This window comes from Oryctolagus cuniculus, chromosome 12, assembly GCF_051225735.1.
Source record: "Oryctolagus cuniculus isolate XC-2025 breed Fujian yellow rabbit chromosome 12, ASM5122573v1, whole genome shotgun sequence".
NCBI lineage: Eukaryota > Metazoa > Chordata > Mammalia > Lagomorpha > Leporidae > Oryctolagus > Oryctolagus cuniculus.
Window position 1 is genome coordinate 44,802,213 of NC_142878.1, and position 17,579 is coordinate 44,819,791.

The 17,579-nt window shown below is 37.7% G+C and overlaps 1 protein-coding gene across 2 annotated transcripts in view; it reads right to left on the bottom strand.

The window, feature by feature from the left end:
- G2E3 (G2/M-phase specific E3 ubiquitin protein ligase) overlaps nt 1–17,579 on the bottom strand; it is a 70,367-nt gene that overhangs the window by 34,361 nt on the left and 18,427 nt on the right. For both annotated transcript variants that reach the window (XM_002718119.6, XM_008269463.5), the window contains 4 exons: nt 13,114–13,154; nt 6,090–6,187; nt 1,801–1,902; nt 490–614 (listed from right to left, as the gene is read on the bottom strand). In XM_002718119.6, coding sequence (XP_002718165.2) covers nt 490–614; nt 1,801–1,902; nt 6,090–6,187; nt 13,114–13,150 — 362 coding nt within the window. In that variant the 5' untranslated portion in view covers nt 13,151–13,154. The remainder of the gene's footprint in view (nt 1–489; nt 615–1,800; nt 1,903–6,089; nt 6,188–13,113; nt 13,155–17,579) is intronic.

Consider the following 17,579-nt stretch of genomic DNA (forward strand, 5'->3'; position numbering starts at 1 on the left):
AAAAATAAAACATGCATGATACAAAATGTCAAATTTTATAAAATCCTGATGTTTAACATCGTATTCAGAAAGCGATATTTTCAGGGACATCCTGGGGTATAATATTTATTTCTTGGGCAAAAAAAAATGTATATGCCTTTCATTTACTCAGAACTGCATATAGTACTATGAAAGGAAAATGGACAAGTAACACCAAAAAGAGTGGCATGAAAATCCAGAACTACGTAAGGAGAAAAATATGACCAATTTTCTGTGTTATATCTTACAGCTGAAAGCTGAAAGTGAACACTCATCATTAAGCCTATTCTAGATATGGCTAGTCTCAAAGACTTGGTAGGCTTTTAGAAAAGACCCCATTAAAGCTGGGAATGGGGAATAGGATATTTTATGTATCATTATATATTGTATATGTGCAAACTTTACAAGGAAATTATATCATTGGAATATCCATTTTCTACATCTTTCATATTTAATAGTTAAATAACTCACGCAAAATTTCCGGTAAACTGGAAAATACACTCTCCCTGAAGTCCACATGGGAAATGATAACTCCTTTTACATCGAGGTGCAACGCATCCAATTGAAGCACCAGTTTTCTTGCAAACACAGCATTTCTAGAGGAAATTATGAAAACAGGGAACAGGCACACAAAATTTAAGTATTATAATAAGACCAAGATTAAAAATGGATATTCCTCATGGGGAGTGTCTAAAAATTATTTTCATCATTTAATAACTGTGATGACAGAAATTTCCTGAAAAAAAAATGTTCTACCCAGAAACAATTGGAAAACACTAGGATTCTTTTTCTTCCTACTTGTGAAAATATTTTAAACTGAAAGATTTTAAAAACATAATGGTTATACATGCAAGCCATACTGAAATCTCAACAGAAAGCACAAAGGATAGAAAACAGTAACAGGAAAACAATATTATAAACCAGTCTGTAAAAAACTGGCCAAGACTACTGTACCATAACAAAGTGAGTAAGTATAAGATACTTATAGAGTACTGAATTCTGGTCCCCAGAAAGCTACATTCAAGTCCTAACTCCCAGTACCTATGAATTGAATGGGAAATAAGATCTTTGCAGCCATAATCAAGTTAAAGATCTTAGGATAATATCACTCTTTCAAGGACACTGCTGTCTGTCCTTAAAAGAGAAAACAAAAGATTTAAGACACACACAAGAGCTAGCTAGTATTGTGGCACAGTTAAGCCACTGCCTGCAATACTGGCATTCCACATGAGCTCTGCTTTGAGTCCAGGCTATTCCACTTCCCAATCAGCTCCTTGGTAATGCACCCGGGAAAGCAACAGCAGCCCAACTACTTGGGCCCCTGCCACCTATGTGGGATACTCAGACACAATTCCAGGCTCCTGACTTCTGCTTAGCCCAACCCTAGCCATTGTGGCCATTTGGGGAGTGAACCAGCTGATGGAAGATCTTTCCCTCTCTGTTTGTAACTTTGCTTTTCAAACAAATAAAGCTTTTTTTTTTTTTTAAAGGAAGAAGTAAAAACTGGAATGCTTTAGAATTAAAGAGTGGAGCTATGATCATTAGAATGGGTGAAATGATGGATAGGTTGGAATACAACAAGGAAGTGAAGTTACATGTATTATCCAGGGTCAGTGTAGCTCTCATTCATTTGCAAAAATATAAAATATTCTACTAACATTAATCACATTTGACAAAAATATGCATTAGAACATATTTCTGTTACAGAAACTGATGAAAAAGACTTCCTCATTATTGATAATTCTTAGATACTTAGTTTAGTAAGAAAAATAATTTACTTACCAGTTTGGAAGCTCTATTTACTTCCTTCCTGATGTCTTCTATTAGAAAACCATACACTCCTTCTTCTTCTTTACCTCTCTGCCAAATTCCACTTGACATTAACTATAAATATATTTTCCATTAGAAAGCAAACCCTTTTAAGAAACTAGATTATATTAAAAATATGAATTCATATCACTTCAATAAAAATGGATATAAAATGACTCAAAGCTCAAGCAACTATCTGTAATATTTATCTCTCATGAAGAAAGATAGAAGCTACTCATAGCATTCGATTTGGAAGATACTACATTAACAATTCATATCGCCAAACTAGTTTCTAAAAGTATTTGAAGTAGAGATAGAAGTAGTAAGTAATTGAATTGGGTAGGAAGATGAGAAAGGAGGGAAAGAAATACCTATGATTAAGCTTTAGAAAAAAGGAGTAGAAAGTAGTAGCGAGCTATAAATACAACAATAATAAATACTAAAGAGACAATTCAGACCATTTGTGTCCTTTTAGGCTAACTTTAGATCTAGCTGAGGGGGTGCGCATTTGGTGCAGTGGTTAAGTCACTGCTTGCGATGCCCATAGCCCTTACTGGAGTTCTTAGTCTTAGTCTTGCCTACTGTTCATTTTATTTTATTTATTTTATTGTATTTATTTTTTTTTTTTTTTAAGATTTATTTGTTTATTTGAAAGTCGCAGTTACACAGAGAGGAGAGGCAGAGAGAGAGAGAGGTCTTCCATCTGATAGTTCACTCCCCAGATGGCTGCAATGGCCAGAGCTGCACCGATCCAAAGCCAGGAGCTTCCTCTGGGTCTCCCACACGGGTGCAGGGGCCTAAGGACTTGGGCCATCTTCTACTGCTTTCCCAGGCCACAGCAGAGAGCTGAATTGGAAGTGGAGCAGCTGGGTCCCAAACTGGCACCCATATGGGAAGTCAGCACTTTAGGCCAGGGCGTTAACCCACTGCTCCACAGCACTGTCCCCTTTGTTTATTTATTTTTTTTTTAAAGATTTGCCTTTCAAAATGAATAATAACAAATAAAAGAATAATTCATTAAAAAATCAAATGTAGCCAAATTCTGAATCATAAAAGATCTATTTTATAGGGAAACCTATTGAATCCAAGTTAATGTCTCAATTTAAAAAAATTTCATCTTAACTTAATAGTTTAATGTTCAGGCAGCATGAACTAAGAAAAAGTATAGGCTGAATAATAAATCTTGTCCTGGGGCTCGTGTTATGGCACAATCAGTTAAGTTGCTGATTGTAACGCTAGCATCCCTTACTGGGTTCAAGTCCTGGCTGCTCTGCTTCCTATCCAGCTCGCTGCTAATGAACCTGGGAAAGCAATGGAAGATGGCCCAAATATCTGCATCCCTGCCACTCACGTGGGTGACTTGGATGGAGTTCTGGGCTCCTGGCTTTGGCCTGACTCAATCCTGGCTGTTGTCACCCTTTGGGAAGTGAATCACAGAATGGAAGATCTCTTTCTCTCTCTTCCCCCTTTTCTCCCTGTCACTCTGCCTTTCAAGTAAATAAAATTAATCTTTAAAAAAGAAATAAATCTTGTCCTTCAAAGAGGACTCTGTGCCTAAACTTCTGGAATCCTAATCAAGTAATATAATGTCTCTGACCTTAAACATGAAAATAAGAACATTGAACTAGATTGTCTCTTCAGTCTGTCTCAACTCTAGTATTCTATTACCACTTGTAATATATACCATTATTATACTTTCCTATTTATAAGGAAAAAGAATCTTAAAAGGGATCAGTACATTTCTTTTTTATTATGCTCATTAATAAAATAAGGAAGAATATTAGGAAAATTCTGTTATGTTCAACTCAAACACATTAAAAAACTCAAAAATACTTCAAAAAAACAAATTTGTGATTTTTAAGCAGTATTATACTAAAAGAAAAACAAAAATTATGTATCACTTGAGTTAGTTATGAAACAATAACCCACTGACTAGTAAAACAGCGTAGCTCACCTAATTCTACTGCATAAAAATTAAACTTTTAGAAAAGTTTCTTTTCTGAAAAGACTTTTTGTATTTCAGAAAGTAATACATCCCAATTAGAAGCATTTAGAATGTCAAATTCATGTTCCCTTAATCAATGGTATAAGTCTATTTCTTCTAGAGCATCTGTGGGCACAAAAGTACTCTTAGCAAGCTATCAAGGAACACTCTGGATTTTTATTTTTTAAGGAGTTATAGAAGGAATTTTAACATAGATGGTGGTAGGTTTAAAAATATGTCCACATGGGGGTCACTTAGCCTACTGGTTAAGATGTACACATCCCATACTGATATGGTTGGGTTCAATACCTAGCTCCAGCTTCCTGCTAATATAGATCTTGGAATGCAGCAGGTGATGGCTCAAGGAATTAGGTCTCTCATCCATGTGAGATACTTGAATTGGGTTTCTAGCTCCTGGCTTTTGTCCCTGGGAGTGAACTACAGGATGGGAACTGCTTTTCTCTCTCTCTCCTTCTCTCTCTCAAATAAATAAGTAAACAAAAGTATGTCCACAGATTTGTTGACAGGGGCTGGCACTGTGGCATAGCAGGAAGTCATCACCAACAACACCGGCATCCCATATGGGTGCCAGTTCGAGTCTCAGCTGCTTCATTTCCAATCTGGCTCCCTGCTAAATGTGTCTGGGAATGCAGTGGAAGATAGCCCAATTTCTTGGGCTCTTGCACTCACACAGGAAACCTAGAAGATCCTGCCTCCTGGCTTCAGCCTGGCTCAGCCCTGGCCATTACAGCCATTTAGGAAGCAATCAGGCAGATATAAGACCTCTCTTTCTGCCTCTCCCTCTCCTTCTCTTAGCTCTGACTTTCAAATAACATAAATAAATTTTTAAAAACTTTTGTTGATATTCTTTCCTTTAAGAGATGGAGTTTAATTTCCCTAACCTTGACTGTGGGCTACACTTACTTACTTCTAACAAACAGATGAAAGCAAAAGTGACAATGGTGTGTTCTGTGAACACTACATCAAATGGTTCTATCTGATGTGTGTGTGTGTGTGTGTGTGTGTCTGATCACCTGCTTTGAGGAAGCAAGATGCCATGCTATGAGCAGCCCTACTAAGAAAGAGTTCAAGAAACCAAGACATCCTGTCAATAGATAGGAGGAACAGTGGCTAAAGCCATGCAAATAAGCCACCAAAGGCTGGGCTCTTCCAGCTCAGTAAAGCCTTCAGATGAAATCTGGTGACATCTTGTTCTCATGGGTTACTCTGAGCCAGTTACTCAGCTAAGCTGATAATAGAGGGCTAACCCTCAGAAAGTATGTCAGAGAATAAATGCTGTTTAAGTGCTAAATTTTACAATGATATGTTGAGCAGTAATGGACAACAGTGTCATAAAACATTGTGCATACCTATTCATCCTTGACATGCTATTGTAGTGATGATGCCACTAATACCTTTAGGCATAGATTCAATGAAGTGAAAGATGAAGACAAAGGGGAACAAATGATGGATGAATTCTCAGTTAGAAATTACTTTTGGGGCTGGCGCTGTGGCATAGAGGGTAAGTCCGCTGCCTGCAGTGCCAGCATCCCATGTGGGTACCAGTTCGTGTCCCAGCTTCTCCACTTCCAATCCAGCTCTCTGCTGTGGCCTGGGAAAGCAATGGAGGATGGCCCAAGACCTTGGGCCCCTGCACCAGTGTGGGAGACCTGGAGGAAGCTCCTGACTCCTGGCTTCGGATCAGTGCAGCTCCCTCCAACCCTGCTGTGGCCATTTGGGGAGTGAGCTAGTGGATGGAAGACCTCTCTCTTTTTCTCTCTGCCTCTCCTTCTCTCTGTGTCTAATTCTTTCAAATAAATAAATAAATCACTCATAAATTAAACTGTTTCCTTTTCCACAAATATTTACTTCCTTTAGCCAGAATTTTTCTTTTTGGGCTTTCTGTGAAATAAAATACTTCTCTTCTACTCCCTGAACCCTCAAACAAGTCTTTTTTGAGATTTGTCACTAGCAACAAAGGAAATAAGAAAGTGGGAAAAAGAACACCTCCTTTATGGACCTAATCATTTTCTCCTTTTTTCTTTCATTAAGCCCCTAAATGGTTAGACAAATACAAACAGGTTATGACAATAACTCTGTATATGTATCAAGTACTTTCAGAATCTTAGAATATGATTTCTCAAAAATTCTATTTTTACACACAGGCAAAACAAGATCCAGAGAAGTTAAAAGACATCTAATTTTCAAAAATTAGTAGCAGTATCTAATTTTCTTTACAACATTAACTCTCCAGAATTTAATTATAAATTATACTCACCAAACAATAGTAATGTACAGTGAGATTCCACTTCTCATTAGTTTTCTTTTCTCCATACTTACTAGGACAGTCATCATTTTTTCGACAGAAAACACAAGCTAACAGTGAAAAAATAAGGACAAAAAACATTTAATTTTAAAAAAACTATGGAATTGGTGTTTCTCTTAATTGATGCATTAAATCATTTCTGAGACAGCAAATCACATTATACTGTTATTGGTAACTTAAAATTTCCAGTACCTATTTCTAACACTTTAATGTGACTTTACTTTTTTCCATCAGTTTTTAATGATTAATTCCATTATGTGGTTAAAATGGCAACCTCTGAGATTAACACCAAAGAAAATGATGGATTAGGAACTCCAAAACTACATTCTTCTAAAGCAATGATTAAGCTGCCAAAAACTGTCAGAATCAATTTTTTACAAGTTCTGCAATTGAATAAACTTATAAAAATTAAGGTAATGCTTAATGAAGAGACAAGCTGCCAAATTTTGATGACAGCATTTTAATTTATCTAACTATCTAACTTAACTAATATGGTCTAATTCTAGATACAGATTGCTGGTCAACAGGAAGTAATACGGACGTTTTTCTCAAAAGTGATTCTGAGTGGTTCCCTGAGGGATGGGCTAAAGTGCTTGTCTTCATTTCACTTAGCTCTGAACTTTCTCAGGGTTAAAACAAGTACTAGCATACTTCAAACAGTTCATGAAAAAAATGGAAATTAAAATCTATGCAAAGTTTTTTCATAATATGCATTATATTATCTTTTGATAACTCCTTGTGTTTATAAATTTCAGAAAAAAATTTAATAAAAGCAAACATCTTTTAACTATTTTCTAATAACTTTTTGAAGTACTGTCATAACTAGATGGGAGTGGCTTGGGGCAACAGAAAACAGTCAGAGAAAGCAGCTGATGGACCAAAAAGCCTGGGAAAGAAAATGCTAGAGAAAACAAATACTTGGGGAAATAAGGGCTTTGAAAAACTTCCACATATACTACATAACATAGGAAGGCCTCGAGACGTTTCCAAGGATGTATGCATGCTCAGAAAAGATAAGGGAATCTCTAAATTTTTATTGAGGTTAGGCTCATGAAAACTTTCATTAAAAAGATTGCAGGGCTGATGCTGTGGTATAGTGGGTTAAGCCGCCACCCAGGGTGCTGGCATCCCATATGGGTGCCAGTCCTGGCTGCTCCACTTGCGATGCCTGGGAAAGCAGAAGATGGCCCAAGTGCCTGAGTCCCTGCATCTACATGGGAGACCCAGAAGAAGCTCATAGCTCCTGGCTTCATCAGATCAGCCCAATTTGTGCCTATTTGGGGAGTGAACCACCAGATGGAAGATCGATCTCTCTCTTTCTCTCTCTCTCTGTAACTCTGCCTTTCAAATAAATAAATAAATCTTAAAAAAAAAAAATGAGATCCCAAATCAATAACCTGATTTTATACCTTAACAAGTTGGGGTTGGGGGAGAGAGAGGAAATTAAACCAAAATTAGCATAAAAAAAGGAAAAAAGAAAGATTAGATAGAGCAGACAAAACCAAAATAAGATTACCAAACAATTAAGAGAATCAATAAAAACAAAACTTGATTTTTTGAAAGACCCACAAAAAATCAATAAAACTTTGGCTAGACTCACCAAGAAAAGGAGAAAAGATTAGAACAACAAAGCTACAGTAGTCAACAGTATGGATTTGCAGAGGTACAGACACACAAAACAATGGAAAAGAATCCAAAATAAACCCATACAACTATGGTCAACTGATTTTTGACAAGGGTACCAAGACTATTCCATGGGAAAAGATACAACTAGATAGCTATATGCAAAAGAATAAAGTTGAACTCATGTCTCACATCATACACAAAAATTAATTCAAAACAGATCAAGGGGCTTTTATCTAAAAGGCAAAACTATAAAATTCTTAGAAGAAAATATTGGATTTGGCAATAAAAATTTATATAACAATTTATATAACACCAAAGGCTAAACAACAACAACAAAAAAAGATAAATTGAGCTTTGTCAAAATTTTAAACTTTTGTGCCTCAAAGGACACTACCAGTAGAGTAAAAAGACACTCTACAGAATGGAAGAAAATATTGGGAAACTCTTTCCTGACAAAGGCATAGGAACCAGAATATGTAAGAAACCCTTTACAACTCAAGAACAAAAACAATCCAATTTAAAACCAGACAAAAGATCAAAATATACATTTCTCCAAAGATACAAAAACAGTCACTAGTACATTAAATAATGCTTAATATCATTTGTCATCAGCCAACAGGAAAATGCACTGCTTCATACCCACAAGGATAGCTATACTCAAAATGTCAGATAATAACAAGTTGGCAAGGACCCAGACAAATTAAAACCCTCATACACTACTACTAGAAATGGAAAATGATGTAGTCACTTTGTTTCTCAGAAAGTTAAACATGGAGTTTCTTTCTTTCTTTCTTTTTTTTTTTTTTTTTTTTTTTTTTTGACAGGCAGAGTGGACAGTGAGAGAGAAAGACAGAGAGAAAGGTCTTCCTTTTGCCATTGGTTCACCCTCCAACGGCCGCTGCGGCCGGCCGGCGCATCGCACTGATCTGAAGCCAGGAGCCAGGTGCTTCCTGGTCTCCCATGGGGTGCAGGGCCCAAGGACCTGGGCCATCCTCCACTGCACTCCCGGGCCATAGCAGAGAGCTGGCCTGGAAGAGGGGCAACTGGGACAGAATCCGGCGCCCCGACTGGGACTAGAACCTGGTGTGCCGGCGCTGCAAGGCGGAGGATTAGCCTAGTGAGCCGCGGCGCCGGCCCTAAACATGGAGTTTCATCAGTTTCTCAGAAAGTTACAGTTACCAAGTGATTCTACTGTAGCCAAAGAAATGAAGAGATTGTCAAATACTTTCACACTAATAATGCTCACTAGTAGCACTGTTTATAAAGTACAATCAAACCAAATGTTATTCAACAGGTGGATAAATGGATAAACAAAATATGGCATATATCCATACAATAGAATACTATTTAGCAACAGAAAGGAATAAAGTACTGAAACATGCTACAACATGGATAAGAAGCATTATGCTAAGAGAAAGAAGTCAAGCACAAAAGGCTACATTATTGAATGATTCAATTTACATATGGATTAGATTTTCTAGAATAGGTGACTCTAGAGATAGACAAAAAGCAGATTAGTGGTTGCCAGGTGCTAAAGACAAGGTGACTGCCTAGTGAGTAGAGAGTATGCTTTGGGGTTGATAAAATTTTTTTAAACTAAATAATGGTGATGGTTTCACGAATTGTGAACATACTAAATGCCAACAAATTGTATATTTTGAAATGACTATAATGGTGCTTTTTATTTATGTGTATTTTACTACACATATATACACATACACACAAAAAATAAATGACTTGCAGAGTCAGGGTCATGTTGAGACTTAATTCCACACTTTTTTGTCTTTGTACACATTTATGGTGTACAAATGATGTTTTGAAATATGTACATATTGTAGAATGGCTAAATAGAGCTAATTATGTGTGTAACTTTGTATCTTATATTTACAGTAAGAACACTTAAAGTCTTTCCTCTTACTGATTTTCAAGTATACAGTAAGTACACTATTATTAACTATACTCACCATGTTATACAATAGAGCACATAAATTTATTTCTTCTAAATGAAATCTTGCGTTTTTTGTCTATGATCTTTACCTTGCCCTTCAACTCCAGGCCCTGGTAACTACTATTCTCTGGTTCTCTCTCTTTTTTTTTTTTTTTTTTAAAGATTTCTTTATTTACTTGGAAGTCAGAGTTACACAGAGAGAGGAGAGGCAGAAAGAGAGGTCTTCCATCAGCTGGTTCACTCCCCAGTTGGCCGCAATGGCTGGAGCTGTGCCAATCTGAAGCCAGGAGCCAGGAGCTTTTCCCAGGTCTCCTACATGGGTACAAGGGCCCAAGGACTTGGGCCATCTTCTACTGCTTTCCCAGGCCATAGCAGAGAGCTGGATTGAAAGTGGAGCAGCCGGGACTTGAACCGGCGCCCATATGGGATGCTGGAACTGCAGGCGGCAAATTTATCTGCTACACCTTTGTGCTGCTTTATGAGTTCTATTTTTTTAAGATTCCATATCTGGGGGCTGGTGCTGTAGTGTAGTGGGCTAAGCCTCTGCCTGTGGTGCCAGAATCCCATATGGATGATTGTTCATGTCTCAGCTGCTCTTCTCTGGATCCAGCTTTCTTCCTATAGCCTGGGAAAGCAGTGGAAGATGGCCCATGTGCTTGGGCCTCTGCATCAATGTGGGAGATCCAGAAGAAGCTCCTGCTTCCTGGCTTTGGATTGGCTCAGCTCTGGCCCTTGCAGCAATTTGGGGAATGAACTAGTGGATGGAAAACTTTCTCTCTCCCCTTCTCTTTGTAATGCTCTCTCTCAAATAAATAAAAACTTCAAAAAAATTTCCATCTTTCTTTCCACTATCTTTCTTTATGTGCTTGGTTTATTTCACTAGTACTCTATGATTCTATTTCCTCATCTTCAAAATTGAGGACAGGAGCCTCAAAAATGAAGCCAGGAGGCCTGTTGCACAGCAGGTTAAGCCATACTTGGGACATCAACATGCCATACTGTAGTGTCCTTTGGGTACCAGCTAATGCACCAGGGAAGGCTGTGGACATGGCCCAAGTACTTGGCTTCCTGACTCCCATGTGGGGGACAGGATAGAATTCCTTGTTCCTGGCTCCAGCCTGGCCCAGACCCGGCTACTGCAGCCATTTGAGAAGTGAACTACCAGATGGAAGATCTCTGTCACTCTGCCTTTCAAATAAATAAATAAATACTTTTAAAAAAATCTCTAAAAAAAAAAAAAAATTGAATACAACAGCAGAACTTACTTGAGATAGTAAACATTAATATAATTAACAAGGTGTGCGTGACACAAAAAGCATTATATTTGTTAACAGCCTGCACACAAAATAGACTTCAGAACTGGGAAGATATTGTTCATATTTAATACTGTGACATACCCTCAGTATACTGCCCTTCTCCACTCCAGCTTAGAAGTCATAACTCAAAGTCCCTCCTCTAGCTCCTTAAAAGGTTTCAGCTTCCCATCTTTCCTTATGAGAAGAAGTTGTCCAAATTAATATCAGTAAATTGCCAAAATTTATTCACACTGGACATTTTACACCAGCTGTTCCTATCTTAACTCCTTCATCCTAGTAGCTACACTTTCAGCTGTAAGCATGCATGCTGCTATCCAGAGGAAGTAGAAAACACAGAATTAGCTGAGACTAAAAGAGAAAAGGAGTCCTTGTGAACTAGCTGAGATTTCAGAAAAGCGGCAGATCTCATGACAAACTCTGGATGGAAGTACATCTGCTATAGGTTGTAGACTTGCGACTTTTGTTCCCATCTCTCTTGCCTCTCTTTACAGAACAGACTAGGCTTCATGCATGCATTTTTATAGAGTACTTTTGTATATATTTCTGCTTTGCCATTTTTAACTTTAATGTTTATACAACTCAGTAAAATTGTTTTGACTTTATTATATTTATTATCTTCTTTAACAATGACTACCTTCTATCACAGTAACAAAATAAACACATTCATGTAAGAAAAAAACAGAGTCAATCTTGGGAAAAATATCAAGTAAATAAGAATAAGGGTGTATTTGCATTTAGCAAATGCATAAAGTTCACAGATCACTAAAATTTTAGAACCATTTACAAAGCTGATACAAGTCTGGAGGCAGAAGCAAGAAAATGGAGGGTTATAGGACCACATTTTTTTCTTTTCAAAAGAGTTATTTATTTGAAAGGCAGAGTGATGCAGTAAGAGAGATGGATCATCTTCCACCTGCTAGTTTATTCCCAAATGGCCACAACAGAAAGCACCTTGCCAGCCTGAAGCCAGGATCAAGGAATTCCATCTCTGTCTCCTATGAGGTTGACAGGGCCCAAGTACTTGTGCCATCCTCCACTGCTTTCCCAGTGAATTAGCAGGAAACAGGATCAGAGTAGCCAGGACTCTAACTGGCATTCTGATATGAGATGCTGGCACTGCAGGTAGCAGCTTAACCCACCATGCCACAACACTGGCCCCAAGAACAAGTTTTCTTATCCAACATAATGCAGAGCCAACAAATAATCTCTGAAAATGTAGGTTAAGTATAGTAATTTAATTTTAAAAGGAATTTTAAAAGATCTTTAAAAACTGGAGGAGGGACAAGTAGTAGTAGTAAAAGACTATACGGTAGCCATTTAAATTCCTCATTTTTCATGGTAGCAAATCAACTGATATTCTTCATAACAAATAAAGAACACAAAAATAAATACAGAGGTCAAAAGGACTGCATCTAGGGATGGACTATTAGCCTAACAGTAAAGACATCTGTGTCCTATATTGAAGTGCCTGGGTTCAATATCTGTTTCTGCTCCCGACTCCAGCTTTCTGCTAGCACAGAACCTGGAAGGCAGTGTTGATGGCTAAAGTAACCAGAATCCTGCCACTCATGTGGATCTGGGTTCTGGCTGCTAGCTTTGGACTGAAATGATCTCAGCCATTGTAGGAATTTGGAGAATGAGCCAGAGGGTGGGAGTACCCTCTCTCTCCTCTATCTCTGTGTCTCTGCCTCTCAAATTAAAAAAAAAAAAAAAAAAAAAATTCTCATTTTTTAAAAAAGGGCAGTATCTTTATTGGGAGATTGTTATGAGCACATAAGTTTTCCTTTTTATGTTAAACTTCTGTATATTGTTTAAATTGTTCTCTCCTGCAGTTTTCCTGTTGTAAAGAAAAGTCATTAAAAAAGTGAAAAAATGTTTATTAAATAAATAATATTGTTCTATTCAGATAAAAACTCTAATAAATTTGTCCTCTATGATAGCACATTTTTGTTGATGTGAATACATACAATTATACTTTGCTACATGTACAAACGAACTACGCATATCTTAGGGAATTCATTTCTATTCTTTGAATAGCTTTCTAAAAAGATCTATTAGAATGAAAATATTTTAAATTGTTACTTACCAAGGTTCCGTGAGTCATCCAGTTTATTTTCATTCATTTTACTAGGAAAAATAAGAACACATCAATACAGTCATCTTAACTGTAAAAGTTTCAAATTATCCATTTTAATTAAACTTAATCAATGTATAATTACAAAAAGTCACATAATCATTTATTATTCTACAGTACTAATTTCCTCAGCTTGCACACATCTAAAACCAGTAGTTCTCAACAAGGTGGTAGAAACTGGGAACTTATTTAAAATAGGAGGGAATGTTTTTTAGTCAATAAAACAATTGAGATGTTTACTGGTAGTGGAAAAGGGGCTAGGATTGCAGTACATTCTGCAATCACCAACAAATTCTACACACTTGGATAGACAAATGGTCTAGATTTTCACCTATCCTTCTGGACATTCAAGTTAAAAAAAAAAAACCTACTTATAATTATATTAACATAGAATGTAAAAGTCCAATTTACATATAAAATCAAGTCTCTCTTATCTTGCTATGGGTATTTCTAGAACTACAACTCCCATGTAAATCAGGGAATTTATATTTAATTTTTGCTCAACACTTCACTAAGAATTTTTCATCATTTAAAGAAAAAAAAAATCAGGGACCAGCATTGTGGCACAGCACGTTAAGCCACCACTTGTTACACTTGGCAACCCCTATCAGAGGGTGCCAAGTCCACCCTGTTCAACTTCCAAGACAGCTTCCTGCTGTCATCCATATGGGAGACGCAGATAAAAGTCCTCAGCTCTTAGCTTAGCCTGGCTCAGAGCTAGGTTTTAGGGTCATTTGGAGAGTGAACCAATGAATGGAAAGATATCTCTCTTCTCCTACCCTGGCCCCTGTTTCTCTGTTGCTCTGCCTTTCAAATACATAAATAAATAAATAAATAAATAAATACATGACTGATTTAATTCTGTAATTAATACACAGTTATTCTTAAGTGTTGAAATTTAACTGAAATGTGATCCCTGTTAAACATAAGAGTAGGAATAAGAGAGGGAAGAGATATATAATTTGGGACATGCTCAAGCTGACTTGCCCCAAATGGTAGAGTTAGAAACATACCAGGGGACTCCAATTTAATCCCATCAAGGTGGCATGTACCAATGCCATCTCACTAGTCCAAGTGATCAATTTCAGTTCGCAATTGATCATAATGAAAGGACTAAGAGTCAAAGGGAGCACATAAGCAAGTCTAGTACCTGCTAACACTAACCGATAGAATAAATAAAGGGGAGAGTGATCCAACATGGGAAGTGAGATACTCAGCAGACTCATAGAATGGCAGATGCCCTAAATAGCACTCTGGCCTCAGAATCAGCCCTAAAGGCATTCAGATCTGGCTGAAAAGCCCATGAGAGTATTTCAGGCATGGAAAGCCAAGACACTCTGGTAAATAAATAAATAAATCTTAAAAAGAGGGAGGACCACATCATCAACAGCAATGTCACTCATATTTGAGTAGCCTATAAATTTGTCCTTGATTATTCTATATTTGTTGCTGTTGCATTTGCAGAGATTCTACATAGAGTTGCAAGCATCGCACTGCCCTATTATATATCTTTTTTTATCTGTTAAAGATTTATTTATTTTATTTCAAAGGCAGAGTTACAGAGAGGCTGAAGCACAGAGAAAGAGAGAGAGTTCCTCCATCCGCTGGTCCACTCCCCAGATGACTGCAATGGTTGGAGCTGTGCCGATCTGAAGCCAGGAGCCTGCACACGGGTGCAGGGGCCCAAGGACGTGGGCCAACTTCCACTGCTCTCAGACCACAGCAGAGAGCTTGATCAGAAGCAGAGCATCCAGGACCATATGGGATGCTGGCACCACAGGCGGCGGCTCTACCCGCTACGCCACAGCACCGACCCCCACCATATTACATCTTGTAGCACAGATCTGTTCCCATTTCCTCACTCATTACTTTCTGATATATCAAAAAGAGGAAGAAAACATCTTAGTATCTCCATAGTTTCACTTTACTAGGAGTATATGAAGAGTGTACCCTAAATGCATTAATGAGACTCAAGTATAATAAAGTATATGGAAGCTCTTAGAGTTTAAGTGGAAAAGAACAAAGGGTAACACTAGGAGATCAATGTCATTATATAACTGCAAAACTAAAGTTCAGAAGTATTAATGACCTGTCTAAGTTTACAGAACTAGTAAGTCTGACTAGACTAAGACTATAATTGATTGACTACAGTATATACTATGCCACTTTGATGAAAATAATGAAAAAAATACTACAAAATACAGTATTAAATATCAAAGAAAGGCCCAAAACTATAAACAATGATTACTACCAAATGATTACTACCAAATTTCATGCAACCTGGGGCTGGTGTTGTGGCATAGTGGGTAAAGCAACCACCTGTGATGCCAGCATCCCAAGTGGGTGTCAGTTCAAATCCTGGCTGCTCTTTGCTAATGTGCCTGAGAAAGCAGCAGAGTGCTTGGACTCCTGCACCGCAGGGGGAAAACAGAAGTAGCTCCTGGCTTCAGACTGGCCCAGCCTCAACTGTTGTGTCCATTTGGGGAGTGAACCAGCAGATGGAAGATTTTTCTCTCTCTGCGTCTCTCTCTAACTCTGCCTTTCACGTAAATAAATAAATCTTAAAAAATTTTTTTATCCAACCTATGATGTCATAAAATGTACTCCAAAATCTACAATGTTATGAAGACTCAAACTTATGATGTATTCTTACAATTTAGAATCTGTATTTCCTCTTATTGGAACTATTTTGGATTTAAACATGGATATGCTCATATAACACTTTTGTGCTTTCATAAAACGTCAGTCTCTTGAAATCACTGATTCCAAGAATTCAATATTTTCTTGTTTCTCCTTACAAAATTACCTTCAATGCAATCAAGATTAATACTTCTTGAGAGTCCATTAAAACAATTAAAGAGACCAGTTTTAAGTAGGCTTTGCAATGCAATTAAATATAGCCTAACTCTTCTACCCTGTATCTACAACTATTAATACAGGATTAAAGGAATACTTTATTGTCTTCTGAATGTTTCTTCTTTTTTCTCTTTGTAAAGAGATATTGATAATACTATAAGGTATAAGATGGTATTTCTTAAAAAAGATTTTATTGAATATTCTACATGAAGGATCTCTATGAGTGAGATCCCAGTGGAAAGAAGTGGCCATTAAAGAAGAATGTACTTTTCTCTAAAGGGAGGAGAGAACTTCCACTTTGTTAATGGTCTTGTCTAAATACTGATGCAGTTTGTGGATTCAAAAGGCTTCCATAGCCTAGGCAGCTCATGTCAAAGAGCCTTGGATGATCACCGAAATCATACATAAGAGTGTTAATTGTTAAATTAACAACAGGAGTTACTGTGCACTAACTCCCCATGTGGGACCTCTGTCCTCAATGAATTGTATTGAGAGTTAAATGTGATACTTGTTCTCAAACAGCTTTGTGTGTGTGTGTGTGTGCATGTATGTGTAAATCATTGTAATCTTTACTTAGTACAGAGTTGGTCTTCTGTGTACAAAGTTAACTAAAAATGAATCTTTATGGAGAATGGGACTGGGGAGAAGGAGGAGGAGGAGAGGTGGGAGTGTGGGTGGGAGGGTGGGTACGGTGGGAAGAACTATTCCTGAAGTTATATGTAAGAAATTTGTATTCCTTAAAAATAAATTAATTAAAAAAGATTTTATTTATTTGAAAGGCAGAGTTACAGAGAGAGAGAGAGAGAAAGAGAAAAATGGAGACAGAGAACTCTTTTGTCCAATGCTTCACTCCCCAAGAGGCCACAATGGATGGGGCTAGGCCAGTCTGAAGCCAGGAGCCAAGAACTTCATCTATGTCTCCCATGTGGGTGGCAGGGGCCCAAGCACTTGGGGCCATCTTCAACTGCCTTCCCAGATAGACATATCTGCAGCAAGCTGAATTGGAAGCAGAGCAGCCTAGACTCGAACAGGCACCAAACCCTACGGAATGCTGGCAGCTGGGACGGTGGCTTGACCTGCTATGCCACAGCAACAGCCTGCACTTTTTTTAATTTTAAAGACTTTTTTATTTGACAGTCAGAGTTACAGAAAGAGGAAGATACAGAAAGAGATCTATCAACTGATTCACTCCCCAGATGGCTGCAATAGTCGTGACTGGGCCAGGTCAAAGCCAGGAGCCAGGAGCTTCTTCAGGGTCTCCATGTGGGTAGCAGGGGCCCAAACACTTGAGCTATCTTCCACTGCTTTTCCTAGGCCATTTTCAGGGAGTGAACCTATAGTGAAGCAGCCAGGACATGAACCCGTGCCTACATGGGATACCAGCATCACAGGCCAAAACCCCGTCCCCGTGATGGTACTTCTAAATTTTATACCTGCTCATACAATTACTACGGATTATCCTAACTGGTCAAATTGACCTTAAATGTGTTAAAAGTAATATGTGCATTTGTTATGGTCATGGTTGGAGGATGCATTTTAAATCTGATGAAATACAATAAACG